The sequence below is a fragment of the Myotis lucifugus genome, unplaced genomic scaffold (genome assembly GCF_000147115.1).
Source record: "Myotis lucifugus unplaced genomic scaffold, Myoluc2.0 scaffold_30, whole genome shotgun sequence".
Classification (NCBI taxonomy): domain Eukaryota; kingdom Metazoa; phylum Chordata; class Mammalia; order Chiroptera; family Vespertilionidae; genus Myotis; species Myotis lucifugus.
In genome coordinates, this window is record NW_005871078.1 from 9,294,163 (window position 1) to 9,313,346 (window position 19,184).

General features: G+C 39.6%; 1 protein-coding gene across 9 annotated transcripts in view; it reads right to left on the reverse strand.

The window, feature by feature from the left end:
- Window positions 1–19,184, reverse strand: part of PPFIBP1 (PPFIA binding protein 1) — a 161,264-nt gene that overhangs the window by 49,881 nt on the left and 92,199 nt on the right. For all 9 annotated transcript variants that reach the window (XM_006086772.3, XM_023752320.1, XM_023752321.1 and 6 more), the window contains 2 exons: window positions 10,630–10,728; window positions 2,987–3,192 (listed from right to left, as the gene is read on the reverse strand). In XM_006086772.3, coding sequence (XP_006086834.1) covers window positions 2,987–3,192; window positions 10,630–10,693 — 270 coding nt within the window. In that variant the 5' untranslated portion in view covers window positions 10,694–10,728. Of the gene's footprint in view, window positions 1–2,986; window positions 3,193–10,629; window positions 10,729–19,184 lie in introns of those variants that run through there.

Below are 19,184 nucleotides of genomic sequence, written 5' to 3' on the forward strand. Positions count from 1 at the left end.
TGTTAGACCTAAAGTAAGCAAAAACCACTTGCTTGGCTCAAACAGACATGTTTTCCTATTTGCCCTCTTGGACTTGGAGTTTGCTAAAGCATTGTTAAATATTTGTGTTAAACTTTTAAATCGTAAAAAATACCTATTCATTCCTAGAAGGTTAAAGCTATAGGTACTCTATTAACACAAATTCATTCTTGTAGATTTACTATCCCTTCACTATAACAGGCAGCTAGTGTTACTATTTTCTTTTTTCTTATCCAGCTTCTGATCCTATAAAACCATTAAATGGGCCTGCATCCTACAGTAAACCAGGGGATCTCTCTGGCCCAGGCAAAATAATAATAAGAACTATAATACCCAGTTGCATTAATGAGAACATTAGTATCAGCCTTAAGTAATGGACTGTCAAGTTGGTCATCATTAAATCTTAATTATGTAACGAGTGTTAATAAATTTTTCTAAATTATTATGGAAACTTCTTCACAGTCTGACAAATGCCTGTACTCTTTTGTCAAAAAGTGAACTATGGCTCAGCCAGCATGGCTCAAAGGTTGAGCATTGACCTATGAACCAGGAGGTCACGGCTGGATCCCCAGTAGTGGGGGGTGTGCAGGAGGCAGCCGATCAATGAATCTCTGTTATCATTGATGTTTCTATCTCTCTCTCCCTCTCCCTTCCTCTCTGAAATCAATAAAAATATATACTTTTTAAAAAAGTGAACTATGTATGAGTAATTTGTAACCTAGCTCCAAGGCAAAATTCTCAGATTCTTGATATTTACATTCCAGTTGGATAGACCGAAAAAAAATGATATAAACATGGCAAATCCATAGTATGTAAGAAAGTGGTAAGTGCTAAGAAAATAAAAAGCAGTGAGATGTAATAACAGGAATGAATATGTAAAATTTTAGATAGGCTGTCCAGGGAAGGCCTCACCAAGAACACAACTTTCAATATCAGAGACTATGAGAAAACTAACCATACAGATATCTGGGGAAAGAGCTTTCCCAGCAGAGTGAACAGCTAGTGCAAAGGCCCTGAGGCCAGTTTGCCCAGTGCGTCTCAGAACCAGTGAGACTGTTTGAGAATCAGTGAAGGAGCCAGTGTGCCTAGAGTGAAGTGAAAGAGAAGTATAATGACACATAAGGTCAAAGAATAATGAGGAGAAATGCCTAGAAGGCCTTGCAATCCAGAGTTAGCATCTGGCTTTTCCTCTGAGTGCGAAGTGACTACCACTGGGAAGTTTCTGAGAAAGAAGTGAAGGACACGATCTGATTTATATTCAGATATCATCATTATCCTCTTTACTCTTTTCCAGAAAGACTTTAACAGAACAGATGGAGCATGTGTGAATGGAAATGTTTTTGGGGCATACAATTTTGTTTTAGACAACACTTGTTTTTGAACACAAGTTAAAAATTCAATTGCAGGTACCCTTGAGCTATGGCTGCCATCGGCAGCCTCTGGATGTGCCAGGAATAGGTTCTGCTGCCAATAGTAAATTCCTTTCCCATTAGGTGATGAATTATCAGAAAAATGTGGAGTAAAAAGGGGGTGAGAGAGGAAGAAGAAATAGCCTAGGGAACAGCTAAAAAACATCTAATTTTAGAGCATGAAGCAATTCCCCAACGGAATCAGAAAACCTGGATACTTCAATCTATAGAGAATAAACTTGCAGAGCAAATAATAAAGTATAACAATAAGGCTCTAGCTGGTTTGGCTCATTGGATAGAGTGTCGGCCTGAGGACTGAAGAGTCCCAGGTTTGAGTCCGGTCAAGGGCACATACCTTGGTTGCAGGCTTTTCCCCGGCCTGGGCCCTGGTCGGGACGCGTGCAGGAGGCAACCAATCAATGTGTTTTTCTCACATCGATGTCTCTCTCTGTCTTTCCCTCTCTCTTCCACTCTCTCTAAAAAAGCTCAATGGAAAAATATCCTCGGGTGAGGATTAACCAAAAAGAAAAAAGTATAATAATAAGGTATCATGTATTATAAAAAAAATAAAATATCTCCAACTGTCAAGTTTGTGTAGCTGCACCACCACTTAAAAACTGTCAGAAATGGGAGGCATGTTGGCTGGTAACACAAGAACACTCGTCATGGGACTGGCTGGGGAGACATCATGTGTCATATCATGTGAACATGTTTTAGCTGCAGGATGTAGTATTAAGGTAACAGCAAACAGAACCAAAAATATATCTCAATTCTTACATACAATGATCATTAGCTTTTATACTAACACAATTAACCCATAAGCACATTAATGTAAATTCCTGAAAACTGAGTATTCTTTAAATACTTACAAAATAACACCCTTCCTATCTTTTCCTTTGAATCTGTGTTTGTGATATCCTTTAGATTTTATGTGTTTGACGCGTATTAAAACCATGGTATCTACCATTGTGTTCAGGGAAAGAGCAGATGGGCCATGTCATGAATTTTTGAGAAGGATGTCTAGAAAGAGTCCTCACTGATCAGTGAATACGAATATCGTTTAAAAGCCCAACAATGCAGCTTACTAGTAACTTGTACACTGGAATTGAAATGACCACCACAAGCCACTAGATGGCACTTCATATCAAAGACTGCTACAAACCTCTTGCTCTTTGAGAGTCTGCCTATTTAGAATTGCCATTGAGTCCTTTTACAGTGAACCACCCAATAGTACTGCTAAGCATCTATGATGTGCAAGGTTCCTTCTCTTATAGGACTATTTGCTCGAAGCCACAGTAGGTCATTCGTTCACAATCTAAAGGCTAGTCCACTTTTATGAGAATCATCAGGTGACTTGCTGGGCCCCCAAGAAATGTACATAAAGAGCCCTTTGTAAAAATAACCCTTAGAGTCAAAAGGGAACTGGGAGCTCTTTAGGGAAAACTTGTGTTGCCTTATATATTTTTTCTTCTTGCTCTAATTGGCTATTCTATGTTCTAAATTTCGGAATAAGCAACAGAAGATTCAGAGCATGGGAGGTGCAACATGAAGGAATCTACCATTTGACTCTGAAGCCATTCGATGAGCGTTTCTGCGGTTGAATCTGGGATCTGACATCTCAGGCCTTCCTTCTCATCTGTTTCCATCATCTCTAACAGTCCACGCAGGTCTTCCACCAGGTGCAGGGCTCGCAAGCTTCCCATGAACGGGGAGGTGGGGGACTGGCAATCAAAAATCCCATTGGAATATTCCAGGGCCTTAGAACCTAGGTTTAAAAAAATCAAAGAAAGCCACAGGATTTATATTAGACAAGACACCAAAGCTGAAGGTGGCAAGCAAATCCAGCAGTCCAGTCACCGGGGGTGGGGGGACGTATGGAGGGATTGAGCAACAAGAAAAGAAAAAAAGAAAAAACCTCATGGATACAAACAACAGTGTGGTGATTGTCAGGGGGAGGTGAGAAATGGAGGGGGGGGTATTGGGGTGATAAATGGCGATGGACAGAAACTTGACTTGGGGTGGTGAACACACAGCATGGTGTACAGATAATGGGTTGTAGAATTGTGCACCTGACACCTGTATAATTTTGTTAACCAGTGTCACCCCAATAAATTCAGTAAAAAGGAAAAAAAAGAAGGAATAGATAATTTGATCATGTAAATCTCTCAAAGGCATAGTTATTTGGTGCAAAAATCAAAACCATATAACTGATGGTGAATATCAATGGTCAAATATCTAACAGGTGGGCCACCAACGGTGTGGTACCGTAAGAGTATGGTGGGCTTCGGTGTAGGAGGTGCTAACCTCACAGACACAGGGGTTAAGAAGGTAGCAGATCAGTTCACGTGGAGCCATGTATTACAAAAAACACGAATGAATTTTAGGGACCATAAAGGATTTCATTTCCTATAAATAAGCTACACGCTGAGGTGGAAATTGCGTGGTATTATTTCAAAGGAAGAGGGCCAGCTCCCAGGTAACTTGCCAGAACTTAATCTCTGAAGAAGTGCAATGAATTACACGTATATTTGTATGTGGATGTGTGAGCAAGTGTGTAGCAACAATTCCGCCATGATTTTGTTTGCAGCCTCACATCAAATGCTCTTGCTAAAATTAGCTTTAAAAAATAATTTTACAGCCATTGTTGTTTTCAATTACTTATAAGAGAAAAACATTCTGCTATTTAAACCCACACATCTGACCCACAGCCCATTCTGAAAGCACTCGTATAGACCTCTTCATCTCTTTGGTTTTTATGTTCTAGTCTGTTAAATAAACATACTGTCAAATATAAATACAAACTTCACACTTAAATATCAATAATTACAATATTTAGGCTATCACCTCATAAATCTGAAAATCTTACAACTGGATGATACTTGAGAACCAACGTGTTAGCTATCTCTCCAGTTGGCTGTCTGGCTTGATCAATTCTAACAACGGGGGAGAGTCTCTACTAGTCCATTCCACTGAGCCTCCTAATACTGGACAGATGATCTGGACTCAAATCTGCCAAACTATAACAACGGTTGACATCGATACGCTAAGCACTGTGCTAAATGCTTCACATAACCCTCTCTTATCAATTTCCACAGGAACCTTGTAAAGCTGAGATGAAGGGCTATGGAATTAGCCAAAGACTGCTAGAGAGGTTTCTGAGGAAATATAATGGCTCATTTTTTTAAAAAAATGACATTGATGTGTCTATGGGATATTTCAGGGGAAATACCTTACTGGCAGTAAGAGAGAGAGACATGAAGCATAATAAAAGAATTGGGAAAGTAAGTAGGTGTGAGTCACTGGTGAAAAGTGAATGTTAAATTCAAGAAAACAGATCAGAACACTCATGGATACTGGGAAGAGCAGTATCCTTCAAAGTGTGGTCCACAGACTATCAGGAACCTTGATCAGAATCCCAAGATGCTATCGGAATTTTTGATATCTTAAAGTAAAATTTAAGAATACTTCTGGCCTTGACTGGTTTGGCTCAGTGGATAGAGCGTCGGCCTGCGGACTCAAGGGTCCCAGGTTTGATTCCGGTCAAGGGCATGTACCTTGGTTGCGGGCACATACCCAGTAGGGAGTGTGCAAGAGGCAGCTGATGTATGTTTCTCTCTCATTGATGTTTCTAACTCTATCCCTCTCCCTTCCTCTCTATAAAAAATCACTAAAATATATTAAAAAAATAAAAGAATACTTCTGGAAAGGGGGTCTGGTCAAGATGGCAGAGTAGGTATCTGCTGTATTTACCTCCTCACATGTGGAGATTAAGAATCTGGAGGGATATCTCAGCTGCCGAGGTCCCCCCACACCTAACATAAATCCTCCCCCTAACCATAATACTGAAATAAACACAAACATTTTACCTTAACCTTAACCCTAATTCTAAACGGTAATCCTAATCCTCCCTTTAAACCTAAGCCTAACCCTAATCAAATAACATCAACCCCACCTATCTAATACTGAACTCACCACGAACACTAAAACTAACCCTTATCTTAAACCCTGAACCAAATTCTAACCTAAACATAATACTAACCCAGGAGGAGTTCCAATCAACAGGATGGTAGGTAGGTGGACAGTGCACTCACCTCCTCCCATGACCACATAAAATTACAATGAAATTATAGAACAACCAACCTGGACAACCACCTGAAAACTGGCTGAACAGAAGCCCTATCCCTGAAGGATATAAAGAAGCAACCACATTGAGACTGATAGGAGGGGCGGAGATGTGGAACAGGCTGGCTGGACACCCACAGGCGGCGGTTGAAAATCCAGAGTGATATTTCAGCTGCAGAGGTACTCCCTGAGGAGGGAGGGGTCTCAGCTCCACATCAGGCTTCCCAGCATGAAACACCAGTGCTGGGAAGAGGAGCCCACTTAACAACTGGGTGAGACGGAAGGGTGTTAGAAACACAGGCATCTTCTTAAAGGGCCCACCCACGCAAAAAAATTCTTGTTGGCAGGCACTCACCTTGGGCTCTGGTGGCGAGACAGCAGCTTGGAGGGCCTCCAGAGAAATACAGGGAGAAACTGAGTTGTGTGGCACTGCCGCCACTGTCCCTGTGTTGAGTCCTCCTCCCATGAGGCCAAATCTGTATCTGCATTAACCTGGTGAAGTCCACTCGTTCCACCCTGACAACTCCCTGAGACCTTGCCCTGCCCAACTTGCACAAGCCCTGAGGCTCTTTCAACAGCAGCCACCCTGAGTCCGCATGGCAGTCTTTCTTTTAAAACTCTCAAGGAATTCTTATCACGCTCCAGGGGTGCCAGAGACATACAGAGAGAAAGTGAGTTGTGTGGTTTTAGGGAAAGGGCTGAAGGACAGCTACCATTGTCCCTGTGTTGAGTCCTCCCCTCACTTGGCCAAATCTGAATCTGTATTAGACTGGTGAACTCCACCAGCTCCACCCTGGTGACTTCCTGAGAGCCACCCCCACCCCCACCACTCACAAAGGTCCACAGGCCTCAGGCAGATGGTGGCTAGCCCCATTGAGACTTTTGCTGAGTGTCCTCATGGTCAGCACTGGTGCCAAATATGAATCTGTATTAACTTGGAGAACACACCACTGGCCCCACCCTGGTGACTCCCTGAGACCCTGCCTCACCAAACTTACATATCACTGAAAGTTCTTTCAGCAGCTGAGCCTTAAAGGTAGCTGGCAGGCAGCTGCAGGTCTCAGGGTGCCTTGGACCTTTTGCTGACCTGCCCTAGACCCAATACTGGTGGCAGCTGGTCTTGGTTAACAGTGTGACATCTTGCATGTGCATCCAGACCCAATATAGACAGCCACCAACCACAGGTAGCCCCGGACCAATTACAGGCAGTGTCTAACATTGACCCGCACTGGAGACCCTCACAAGAAACCTTGGAACAAACACAGAGCACACCTAGTGGCTAGCTTCAGACTACCAGATTAGCTGCACAGGTGGCATGCCCAAAGAGCAGTCAGCAGGCATTAGACGCCACTAGGGCAAATCCCGCTCCCTGGGATCAACACTGCACAGCAGCATGTACACTGTGGTCATGGCCAATCTTCCTGCCAGTAAACCTGAGAGCCAATTGCACCTACTGAAGTCTCAATGGCAATTAAGTCTCAACTACAACAGGAAGGCACATACAACCCACACAAGGGATATTCCTGGAACACCTGGCTCAGGTGATAAGGGAGACTGTCTAATTGCAGAACACATACTACATAAGGCCACCCCACGAAGACTGGAAGATGTAGCAGATGTATATAATACATAGAAACAAACACAAAGAGACAGCGGAAATGGGGAGACTAAGAAACATGTCCCAAAGAAAAGAACAAGGGAAATCTTCAGAAAATAAATGAAATAGAGGCAAGCAATCTACCACATACAGAGGTTAAAACACTGGTTTTAAGGATGCTCAAGGAACTTAGTGAGAACTTCTACAAAGAGAGTAAGCATAAAAAAGAACATAGAAACCACAGAAAAGAACCAGTCAGAAATGAAGAATTCACTAGAAGGAATCAACAGCAGATTAGGTGGAGCAGAGGATCAAATAAGTGATCTGGAAGTGAAGGTAGTAAAAAACACCCACCCAAATGAAGATATTTAAGGTACCTCTGGGGCAATGTCAAGCTTAAAAACATTTGCATCATAAGGGTACCAGAAGGCAGAGAGAAAGAGCAAAAAATTGAGACCCTAATTGAAAAAATTACTAAAAACTTCCCTAATCTAAAGAGGAAAATAGACATACAAATTGAGGAAGCAGAGAGTCCCAAACAAGATGAAATGAAAGAGGCACATACCAAGACTCATCATAATTAAAATGGCAAATATTAAAGACAAAGACAGAATTTTAAAAGCAGCAAAGAGAGTTACCTACAAGGGAGCTCCCAGAAATTGACTGTCAGACAATTTCTCAACAAAAACATGGCATGCCAAAAGGAGTTGGCTCAAAATATTCAAAGTGGTGAAAAGTAAGAACCTACAACCAGACTACTTTACACAGAAAGACTATCATTTAAAATTGAAAGTGTGATAGATTCCCAGACAAGAAAAAGCTAACAGAGTTCATCACCACCAAATCAGTATTATATGAAATGTTAAAGGTCTTCTTTAGAAAATAAAAATAAAAAAAGATAAAAAATATGAACAATAAAATGGCAATATATATCTATCAATAAATTGACTCTAAAACACACACACACAAAATAAACAGATCAGCAGAACAGAAACAGATTCACAGATATAGAGAACATTTTGATGGCTGCCAGATGGGAAGGGGGTTGGGGAATGGGTGAAAAAAGTGAAGGGATTAAGAAGTACAAATTGGTTGTTAGAGAATAGTCATGGGGATGTAAAGTACAGCATAGGGAATACAGTCAATAATATTCTAACAACTATGCACAGTGTCAGATGGGTGCAAGATTTATCGGGATGATCACTTAGTAAGTTATGTAATATCTAATCACTGGGGTTTACACCTGAAACTAATATTAAAATCTATGTCAACTGTAATTGATAAATAAAAAATGATTTAAAATTTTAAAAATGAATACTTTTGTAGTATTAAGTAATCCTATATAATACTGGGAACAAATATACTAACAAATTATTTGTTGTTTTTCTGAGATTCAAATAAAAAAAAACACACAAAGAAACAAGACAAATCACATATAAACAACCTAACCTTACACCTAAAGGAACTAGAAAAACAGTAACAAACAGAACCCAAAGTGAATAGAAGGAAGGAAATAGTAAAAATCAGAGTGGAAATAAACAAAATAGAGCCTAAAAAAAAATACAAAAGATTAATGAAACCAAGAGCTGGTTCTTTGAAAACCTTTAACAATACTCATTAAGAAAAAAGAGAGGACCCAAATAACCAGAAAACTTAGGCAGTGAACTCTCTGACATTGTTCTTAGTAATATTTTTTTTTTCTGATATATCTCCTTGGGAAACAAAAGAAAAAAAAATAAACAAATGGAACTCACAGCAAAAGAAACAAAACAAATAACAAATGAAAATAAAATCTACTGAATGGAAAAAGATATTTGCCAATGATTAATCCGATAAGGGGTTTATATCCAAAACTCATACGCCGTAACACCAAAAAAAAACAGACTATCCAATTCAAAAAATGGGCAGAGGATATGATAGACACTTCTCCAAAGAGGACACACAGATGACCAATAGACATATGAAACCATGCTCAATGTCACGAACCAGAGAAATTAAATTAAAACCACAATAAAATACCACCTCACACCTGTCAGAATTTGCTATCATCTATAAATCAACAATGAGCAAATGTTGGTGAGGATGTGAAGGAAAGGAAACCCTCCTACACTGTTGGTGGGATTGCAGATTGGTGCAGCCACTATGGAAAACAGCATGGAGGTTCCTTAAAAATAGAATTACCTTATGACCCATCAATTACACTTACTTGATATATATATCTGAAAAAAATCCAAAACACTAATTAAATTCAACACTAATACCCCTATGTTCATTGCAGCAGTATTTACAATAGCCAAGATATGGAAGCAATCCAAGTGCCCATCAATAGATATTGGATAAAGAAGATATGATACATCTATACAATAGAATATTACTCAGCCATAAAAAAAAGAATGAAGTTTCACCATTTGTGACAATATGGATTGACTTAGAGCAGTGATGGCGAACCTATGACACGCGAACTCATTTTTTTGGTTGATTTTTCTTTGTTAAGTGTCATTTAAATATATAAAATAAATATCAAAAATATATGCCGAAACTGGTTTGGCTCAGTGGATAGAGCGTCGGCCTGCGGACTGAAAGGTCCCAGGTTCGATTCCGGTCAAGGGCATGTACCTGGGTTGCGGGCACATCCCCAGTGGGAGATGTGCAGGAGGCAGCTGATCGATGTTTCTCTCTCATCGATGTTTCTAACTCTCTCTCTCTCTCCCTTCCTCTCTGTAAAAAATCAATAAAATATATTTAAAAATATATATATATAAGTCTTTGTTTTACTATGGTTGCAAATATCAAAAAATTTCTATATGTGACACGGCACCAGAGTTAAGTTAGGGTTTTTTAAAATGCTGACACGCCGAGCTCAAAAGGTTCGCCATCACTGACCTAGAGGGTATTAGGCTAAGTAAAATAAGTCAGTAAGAGAAAAACAATACCATATGACTCCACTTCTATGTGGACTCTAAAGAACATAATAAATCAACAAACAAAACAGAAACAGACTCATAGATACAGAGAACAGACTGCTGGTTGCCAGAGGAGAGGGGATTAGGGGGATTGGGTGAAAAAGGTGAAGAGATTAAGTACAGATTGGTAGTTACTAAATAGTCATGGAGATGGAAAGTATAGTATAGGGAATATAGTCAATAATATTGTAATAACTAGGTATGGTGCCAAGTGACTACTAGAATTACTGACAGATCACTTCATAAATTACATAATCATCTGACCACTATGCTATACACCTGAAACTAATATAAAATAATATTGAATGTCAACTCTAACTGAAAATTTTTTGAAAAAAATAAAAATTCTGGAAGAAAATGGGAAGGAGGGTCAAGGATGAAACCACGGGGAACCTAAAGGCATTGGAGAGAGCCAATAAGTGAAAATAAGAAAGTGGAAAGGTAATAAAACAGCTGTAATGCAAAAGCCAAGAGAGCAGAATAAATGGCATGATTCCATATTTTAGAGGATGCACATTACCTGCTATAATACCATCCATCTGCTCCAGCGCCGCAGCCAACATGTCACTTGCATCACTCATCATTTTGTTATTTGTGAAGGGCAAATTCCAACCTAGATCTGAAAAAATAACGATGTTATCATTACATCCTTTAAATGACTCATGCTTCCTGGCAGGTTTGATAATTCAACTTCAAATGATAACTCCACCTGGCAGGCAAATCGAGGGAATTTCTGAAGTAGTAGACCTGAATTAATTGAACCATTTAACGAGCTGCGGTCAACCGTCACTTACTATACTGAGAGACCACATGCTATACCTGTATCAGTTAATGAAACAAGACTCAGTTCTTGCACTCAAGGTGTTTAAAGTCCAGAAGAATGCTTTCCATGCCGCACTCTATAGAGCTCTAGGTCTCCATGAGGGCTATCAGGCATGGCTATGGAGCCTTGCTCAGGGCCCTGAGGAATGCTGGGTAGACCAGAACTTCCTCCCTCCCTATTCCAGCCCAAACCAATCTCTACTCTCTTAATTTTGCCCCCTTTTTTCTGTATAAGGATTACCATAAGACTTGTGTAAGAAAATGGTTCTCATTGTGTGCGTATATAGTAAACACACACAAATTGACCGCTATTTTTTAACGCAACAATAGCTACCATGCATTAAGTGTCTACAGTGGTCCCTATACATTTGCATACATTATCCACAATCCTTAATCATAACAGCGACCCTATAAAATGGATACATTCATCTTCGTTTTACAAATGAAATCAAAGATGTTTGTTGATTTTTGCAAGGAAACATGCCAAGTAAATATAGCAAAGACCGGTTTTTAGCCTAGGTCTGATTTCCAACAATATTATATTTGCTTATCTGACTATCTGAAAGATAGGTTTATACTGAAATTGTCACAGTCTACTCACTCTTTTACCTATTCAAAAAATTGACTGAACTTAGCCCTGCAAGAAATTTGGTCAAAGCAGGAAAAAGTCAAATTATGTGGTTTTCAATATTAATTAACACATTTCAGGTGCCAGACTAAGTAGCATACAAATGTTCCCAATACACCTAAATAAGGCTTCTGCGACTCTGCAGATACTGTGGTGTAACACAGACCTGGGAAATGAAGGGTATGCTGTTTAATAGAAACCTTTGCCCTTTGTTTCCAGGCAGCCAGATCTCACCACTTTATTTTTACAAACACATTCACAGTTCTGATAAAAAGCTTGTTGGATCAGTTCTTATGTACATTCATTTTAATAATATGCCATTTAATCATTGTGAAATATTACTTCGTTTTTATAGTTTTTATAGATTTCATCTAAGAGTTTCCCAGAACTTTACTTACCTCAGAAGGTATAAAATATCTCTACCATGTGATGTGGAAATGCTACAGCACGAAAATACCTAAGGCGTGCATTTACAGTGACCAGAATTCAGGTGGTTAACAAGCCAGGTTATGAGCCTAGGTAGCTCTCAAAAACTTACTCGCACATTTAGCTAGTCCAGCAAGGTGGGGCACAGATTTAATAATCACACTTCAGGCTGGAAAACTTAAAACGTGAAAACTGAGAACATAAAGGATTAAGCTGAACGGCCTTCAGTCCTTTACTTTCATATAATTAAGTGGCTTGCATTACCTTCATTTTAAAAGTTGCACTTCAAAGCACTCTAGATATCACGAGATATATAGAAAGGGACACACGTCAGCTCAGCAATAAACATGGGAAATGCTAGTAAAACAAAGTAATGCTCACAATGAAAAAGCTCTCACTGCCCCACCAATTTATAAAAGCAAGGATTGATTTTCTTCGCTAGCAACTATGATTTGTGTAGGGCACGAAACACTTCTAAGTATGACAGGTAATTATCTACTTCTCTGTTCTGTCCAGAACCTTTCAAATACTATGGCATGGAGGTATAAGAATCTATGCCATAATTTTCAAAGCAGTAAAGAACCAATTTTTTAAAAACATTTCCAATTCTTTAGGGACCAATCCTTTGTTTAATAACATAAAACTATGATGACAATATTTTACTGTTAAAAAAACTTATAAATGTTTACTCTTGATCTCTATATTTATCACATAATTCGCTACATGTAACAGTAAGGAGAGGACAGACAGTAAACATAATAAATATGTATGTAATATGGAAAAGGTGGGTGATAGCTAAAGCGTACAGAATTACTTTTGTTGTTAATCCTCACCCGAGGATATTTTCCATTGATCTTTAGAGAGAGTGAAGGGGTGTGGGGGTGAGAGAAAGAGAGAGAGAGAGAGAGAGAGAGAGAGAGAGAAACATTGATGTGAGAGAGACACATCCATTGGTTGCCTCCTGCATATACCCCGATGGGGATCTAGCCTGCAACCAAGGTATGTGCCCTTGACCAGAATTGAACCCGGGACCCTTCAGTCTGTGGACCGACACTCTATCCACTGAGCCAAACCTGTTAGGGCAGGATTACTTTTTAGGGTGGTGAAAATGTAACCATCTTGACCTAATTCAATTTATAGAACAAAACACTTAAATGCAGAATATACATTTCAAGTCCAAGTTATGTTCACCATGATGGGCCATGTACGCAAGGCCACAAAATAAGTCTCAATAAATTCCAAATGGGCTTTAAAGGATTACAGAGAAGAATAAGAACAGAAGCCTGAAGTGGTGAAGCACTAACACTAAGAATAGAATTTCCATATATATTAAAACTCAGACTTGCCAATGGCCTGAGGTATCTTAGAGTCAGCCTAACTGAGTGAGCATCTGTGTTGATAAAACTATGCCAATCGTCATGAATGGGTCAAAGTATTTTCAAAAATAGAAAGGCTAAATAAAAGGGCGTCAGAAAATACTATGCTCTTAAAGAGATTGTCCTATATCCTCAAAATCACATCTGAGAGGAAGATTTCCCCTGTGCGTTCTCACATACTTAATGCAATGGAATGTTATTCCAATACAATGAAATATTACTCCACAATAAAAAAGACTGAACTGTTGATACATGCAACAGTATGTTGAGCAAAAGAAGCCAGACATAAATGACTATGTACTGTATGATTCCTTTTATATGAAATTCAAGAACGGGCAATCTATGATGATAGAAAGTAGAACAATAGTTATCTGTAAGGAGGTGGCAAATGATTAAAGGAGGTACTGGGGAACTTCCTGTTTAATATGTTGATTGAAGTGTTAGTTACACAAGTTTATACATTTGTCAAATTCATCAAACTATACATTTAAGATGTGTGCATTTCAATATATGGAAATTTCACCTCAAATTTTTAAAACTAGGAATGAAGATGCTTGTTAGAAATTAAAAATAAAATTGTATTTTAAAAAATTAACTAAATAAGTAAATGAATTGATATAAAGGAGGAAATGCATGGACTTACAGTGACAATACATCACAAATCAAGGATAATGAATAATCCAAGTTCAGATCTGAGGTCCGAAAATAAAAGACAGAATATCCAGGTCCCTCTGTTCTAACTCTTTGTTTACTCAGAGACATGCTGATTATAATTTGGTCTTTTGGATGGAGAAAACCATTTAGAAAATTAAAACTTCAACATCCAATGATTCCCAGATAATAGAAAATTGATTTCTGGATTCTAAATAACTAATATATACTTCTTTGAATGACTTGCTGAAGGAAAAGGTACCAGAAAATACAACCACCACAACAAAGGAATTCCGTTTGGGTTAAAGGTCAGAGTTCAAACCTGAGAAAACCCTTACTTGTGTGATGTGAACAGAGAAGATCAGCTCTGTTTGTAGGAGTCCTCAATCTAGTGGTTTCCTATTCTCATGACTTAATTAAAAATAAGTTTAGAATAGTCTTAGAAAAATAAGAACCTGGGAATAATATTCACTTACTATTCATATAGAGTAAGGGACAAAAAGAGACCCAACAGAAGCAAGTTTGGGGTATATTTCAAGCTTGGTTAGGACCCGTTTAGAGCATATTTGAATGGGGTAAAATACCAGGGAAAGTTCCAGCAATGGGTGTGGTGGCTAAAGGTTTGGCAGAAAAAACACAATTTTTTGCAGAGTTGCTGACTAACTGATGTTTTAGGTCAGGCTAGCCGCCCAGTCTCTCTGTGAAGAAAGAAAGACAGGCTGTGAGAAAATTACAAAGTTTGTTTTAAACTTTGGTGAGAATGACATTTGTCCTAGCTTTCTTCTCAGCTTTCCTTAGGTAGAATGTTTAGGTTTGAAAGAGAACTTCTAATTTTGTGCCATGAGATGGATACAATTCACTGAGATTAAGACACTTAAGAGAAAAAAAATCCTTCATTGAAAGAAAGAATGTTCCATGCAGTGGGAGATGGAGGGGGGGAGAGGGGACACTGTCAACGATAAAAAACAAACAAAAAAATAAAGTCATCCTCAACTAGACCAATAAGCTGATGGCATTTTGAAAAAAAGAAAAATGAAAGAGCATGTTTACATCCATTCCACTAGGCTGGTGAAGCGCCATATTATCATATGATCATTATAAAAACAATATATTTTCATATAAATCACCCACAGGTTTCTCACCAATTTTTCCACAAAGATGCTCACTAGGGATGTTAAATCAATTACACAATGGGTTCCAATGTATGCAGCAACAGGAAAGATAAAATGTCTTAAAAATGGAAAGACCAACAGGGAGTAGGAAGGACTATCAGTGGTTATCAAGCTGTGGTTCCTGGACCAGCAGCAACATCACCTGGGAGTTAGTTAGAATGTACGTCCTTGGGCCCCACCAACCTGGGTTTTTACAATCTGTTCACATGATTCTTCAGCACACTCCATCCCAGGACTAAAGTGGCCATTTTTCCTCCTGGGACACACGCCCCATCCAGATGAGGTTGGAACTGGCTACCAAGGTAAACAAGGGCAGAGCTCCTCTCCCCAGTCCCCGCTTCTCACTTTTGATCCAAGAATCACAGCTCTGAAGAAGCAATTATGTTTTAACCTGAAAAATCCTCCCTTGAAACTTCCACTAAGTCCTGATGTCTGCAACATGTTTAGATTCTTAAGCAACCCTCCGTGCTTTCTGGTTGTCTGCTATGTATCTGTCACCACATACTTTCTCCTCCCCACTGTGTTAGTCCAAATCCTTTCACCTTCAATCTGCTCTAACATCCCAGTAAAATTAATTCAGAGTCATGTGAAAAAAAAAACATGTTAAGAAGTGGGGATCAAGGGACAGACCAAGTGCTGAAATAAAAAAGGATGGGGATATTAGCAGCAGGGGTGATATCTAATATTACAGCACATTAAAAAATTTGTCAAACTGTAAAATCTATACTAATAAAAGGGTAATATGCTAATTAGACCAGATAGACCGGACGTCTTCTAGACTGAGACAGAGGCGGTTGGGACAATCAGGCCAGCAGGAGAGAGCAGTTAGAGGCTATCAGGCCAGCAGGAGAGAGCAGTTAGGGGAGATCAGGCCAGTGGGGGGAGCAGTTAGGATCGATCAGGCTGGGAGGGAGAAGCAGTTAGGGGCGATCAGGCAGGCAGGCAGAGTGGTTGGGGTGATCAAGCAGGCAAGCAGGTGAGCAGTTAGGAGCCAGCGGTCCTGAATTGCAAGAGGGATGTCCAACCGAGGGGTACTGGATTGGAGAGGGTGCAGGCCGGGCTGAGGGGCCCCCTCCCCTGTGCACAAATTTCATGCATCAGGCCTCTATTAAGTAAAATATTGATGATATAACTGGGAATTTGAACATTGACTGTATTTGGTGATATTAAGGAATTATTTTAATTTTGAAGTTTTAATAGTTCTTACTTTTGGAGATGATTAGTAAAATATTTATGAATGAAATAATACAATATGTGGAATTTGCTTTAAAATAATAAAGGAGAATAGAATAGGGTAAAGATATAGATGAAATAAGATTAGCCATGATTTGATCATTGTTGAAGGTGAGGGATAAGTATATGGGGTAACATTAGCTTATTCTACCTACATTTTCATATACTTGAGATTTTCCATAATAAAATATTTCATTTTTCCATTCATATCTTTAGACAACAGGATTTTCAAACACCCTACATCATGACACGCTGTCTTAAATATTTTTATTTTTTTCTATCATAACTTCAAGCATACCAAAGGCTCAGCAAATATTTACAAACCAAATAAGAAAATACTTGCTATAGTAATCACCTGCATAAACACAAACATACTCAGAAAATAGAACAGCCTCTCACAGAGAATTGTAAGGCAGGCCATAAAAAGGGGAGCATAAATGACTGTGTATTAGTATAAGTCACTTCTCTTGCTCACTAACATAAAGAGCAACAAAAATGATGGGGCAAAGCTGGCAAGTACTAAAATAAATGGAGCAGCATGGGAAAATGGGGGCAGATGAAAGGAAATGAGCTCTTCATCTGCATGCTATTAATATTTAGGAATGACAACCAGAAAGGAGTTGATACAAAAGTTCATACAATAAGCCAAGATCCTTCACTTTTTGAATAAGAGGATGTTGCTGCTATTTGAAAAACTGATATGTATTAAATATCAGTAAGTCTGAAGATACTGTGATACATCGAAAGAATGCCCCGCCTCCCAATCTAGTGTTGTTGGTACTATGGCTGCACAAAGTTTAAATTTGTCTAAGGTAACTCAGGTAGTAAGATTTAAGACCAAAACTCATGTTGTTCCCAAGTGTGCTTCTCACTGAAGTCAGTAGGTATTAATCACACAGCTCGTTTGCCCTGACCAGGATGACCAACCTCCAAGAAGAGCCTTAATTTAACAGTATCTGTCTCCTTGATTAAGCTGTGAGCTCCGTGAAAACAGAGGCTGTGTGTGATCTCTGAGCCCTGGACCTCCTGTGGAGGACATCAAAGGCTTGCAGCGCGGTGCTCCTCCGCTCCAGGGGCTGCACACACACACACACTCACATACGCACACACACTCACATACACACACACACACTCACACACACACACATGCACACACACACACACACACACACACACACACACACTTACACTTTTATGTCATAACTATTCCAGCCCCCACAGTCCCTGTTTTGGCCCACAGTGTGACCTCCCTCTTAACTGCAGAAGCCAGAAACCTATCTCCTCATCTTAACTTTTAAGATAAATGTGGATAAATTTGATCATTGCTCTTACCCTTTCTATCTATAATCTCACAGGACGAATTTTTATACTGTTCAAGACTCCGGTGAACCCAATTCACTGTGCTCCTTCGGAACGATGTCATTCCTAAGGGTTTGCAAACTTAGCTCCCAATATGATGGAGGAGCATCAGGGGCCCTGAGCAGGTTTTAACTTCTAATTTTTCAAACCACTCTACCCCTAACCCCCACCCATCTCTTCTTTGTTCTTAAAAAAATCTGTAGACTCCAACTGGCTCCTAGTACCCTACCCATGCCTACCAATCTAGGCTTAGCTGGCTAAGAGGTAAGCAGTTCTGGGCTGTTGGGACCCAGACTGAAGTCAGGGGTACGGAGGGCAGGGGTACGGGATAGCTACTCTAGGAGGGGAAAGGAGGGGAAGGACAAGTTGCCTATATATAAGCAGCCTCTACGGGAGTGTTTTATAAGTCATGGGTCATGACCCTAAGATTAGAAGGAAGTGAAATAAATTTAGTAGACTGCAATCTACATTTATTTAGCAAAACAGACAACATAAGAGTGTCCTACAGGAAGAAAAGGTTAAGTACTGTTCTGAGAAACTTTTGATTCTGTTACACATACACATCTGCACGCAGTAAGTATGAAAGGCCTACCCTGTGCCAGGCATTAGAGATAGAACAGTGAAGACAACAAATAAAAAAAGAAAACGGTTTATGCCTTTAGGTAGCTGACATCCCAGTGTTTTCAGAATGTGTGCGTTCATGTGGACATGGATATATATGTATCGCAGCATCACACAAGAAAGTATATCTTACACTGGGTCAAAAGCATTTGAGAAAGGCTGCTCTAAAGTCATGCTATTTAAAATGCGGTCTGTGCCCTAACTGAGTTGGCTCAGTAGATAGAGCGTCGGCCTGCGGACTGAAGGGTCCCGGGTTCGATTCCACGTACCTTGGAATGTCCTGACTAGGACATTACAGCAATATTTCCATTACAGCAATGAATGTCAAGGACATGTACCTTGGTTGCGAGCACATCCCCAGTGGGGGGTGTGCAGGAGGCAGCTGATGGATGTTTCTCTCTCATTGATGTTTCTAACTCTCTATCCCTCTCCCTTCCTCTCTGTAAAAAATCAATAAAAATATATTTAAAATGCGGTCTGTGAGCTGGTGTTTGTCCACCTGCTGGTACTGGTCCACTATGTGGTAAGTACAGAAATTGAGAATAAGTATTTAGAATATTTTATAGCAACCTGACCCTCCTGTGATATCCAATTATATGACAATTTTTCTGGCCTAGCCATTTTTTTAAAAATTGGGTTTTACAGAAAGAATCAATCCATGATAGCTTGAAAAACAAAACAAGCCTGGCTGGCGTGGCACAGTGGTTGAGTGTCAACCTATGATCCAGGAGGTCATGGTTCGATTCCTGGTCAGGGCACCTGCCTGTGTTGTGGGCTAAATCCCCAG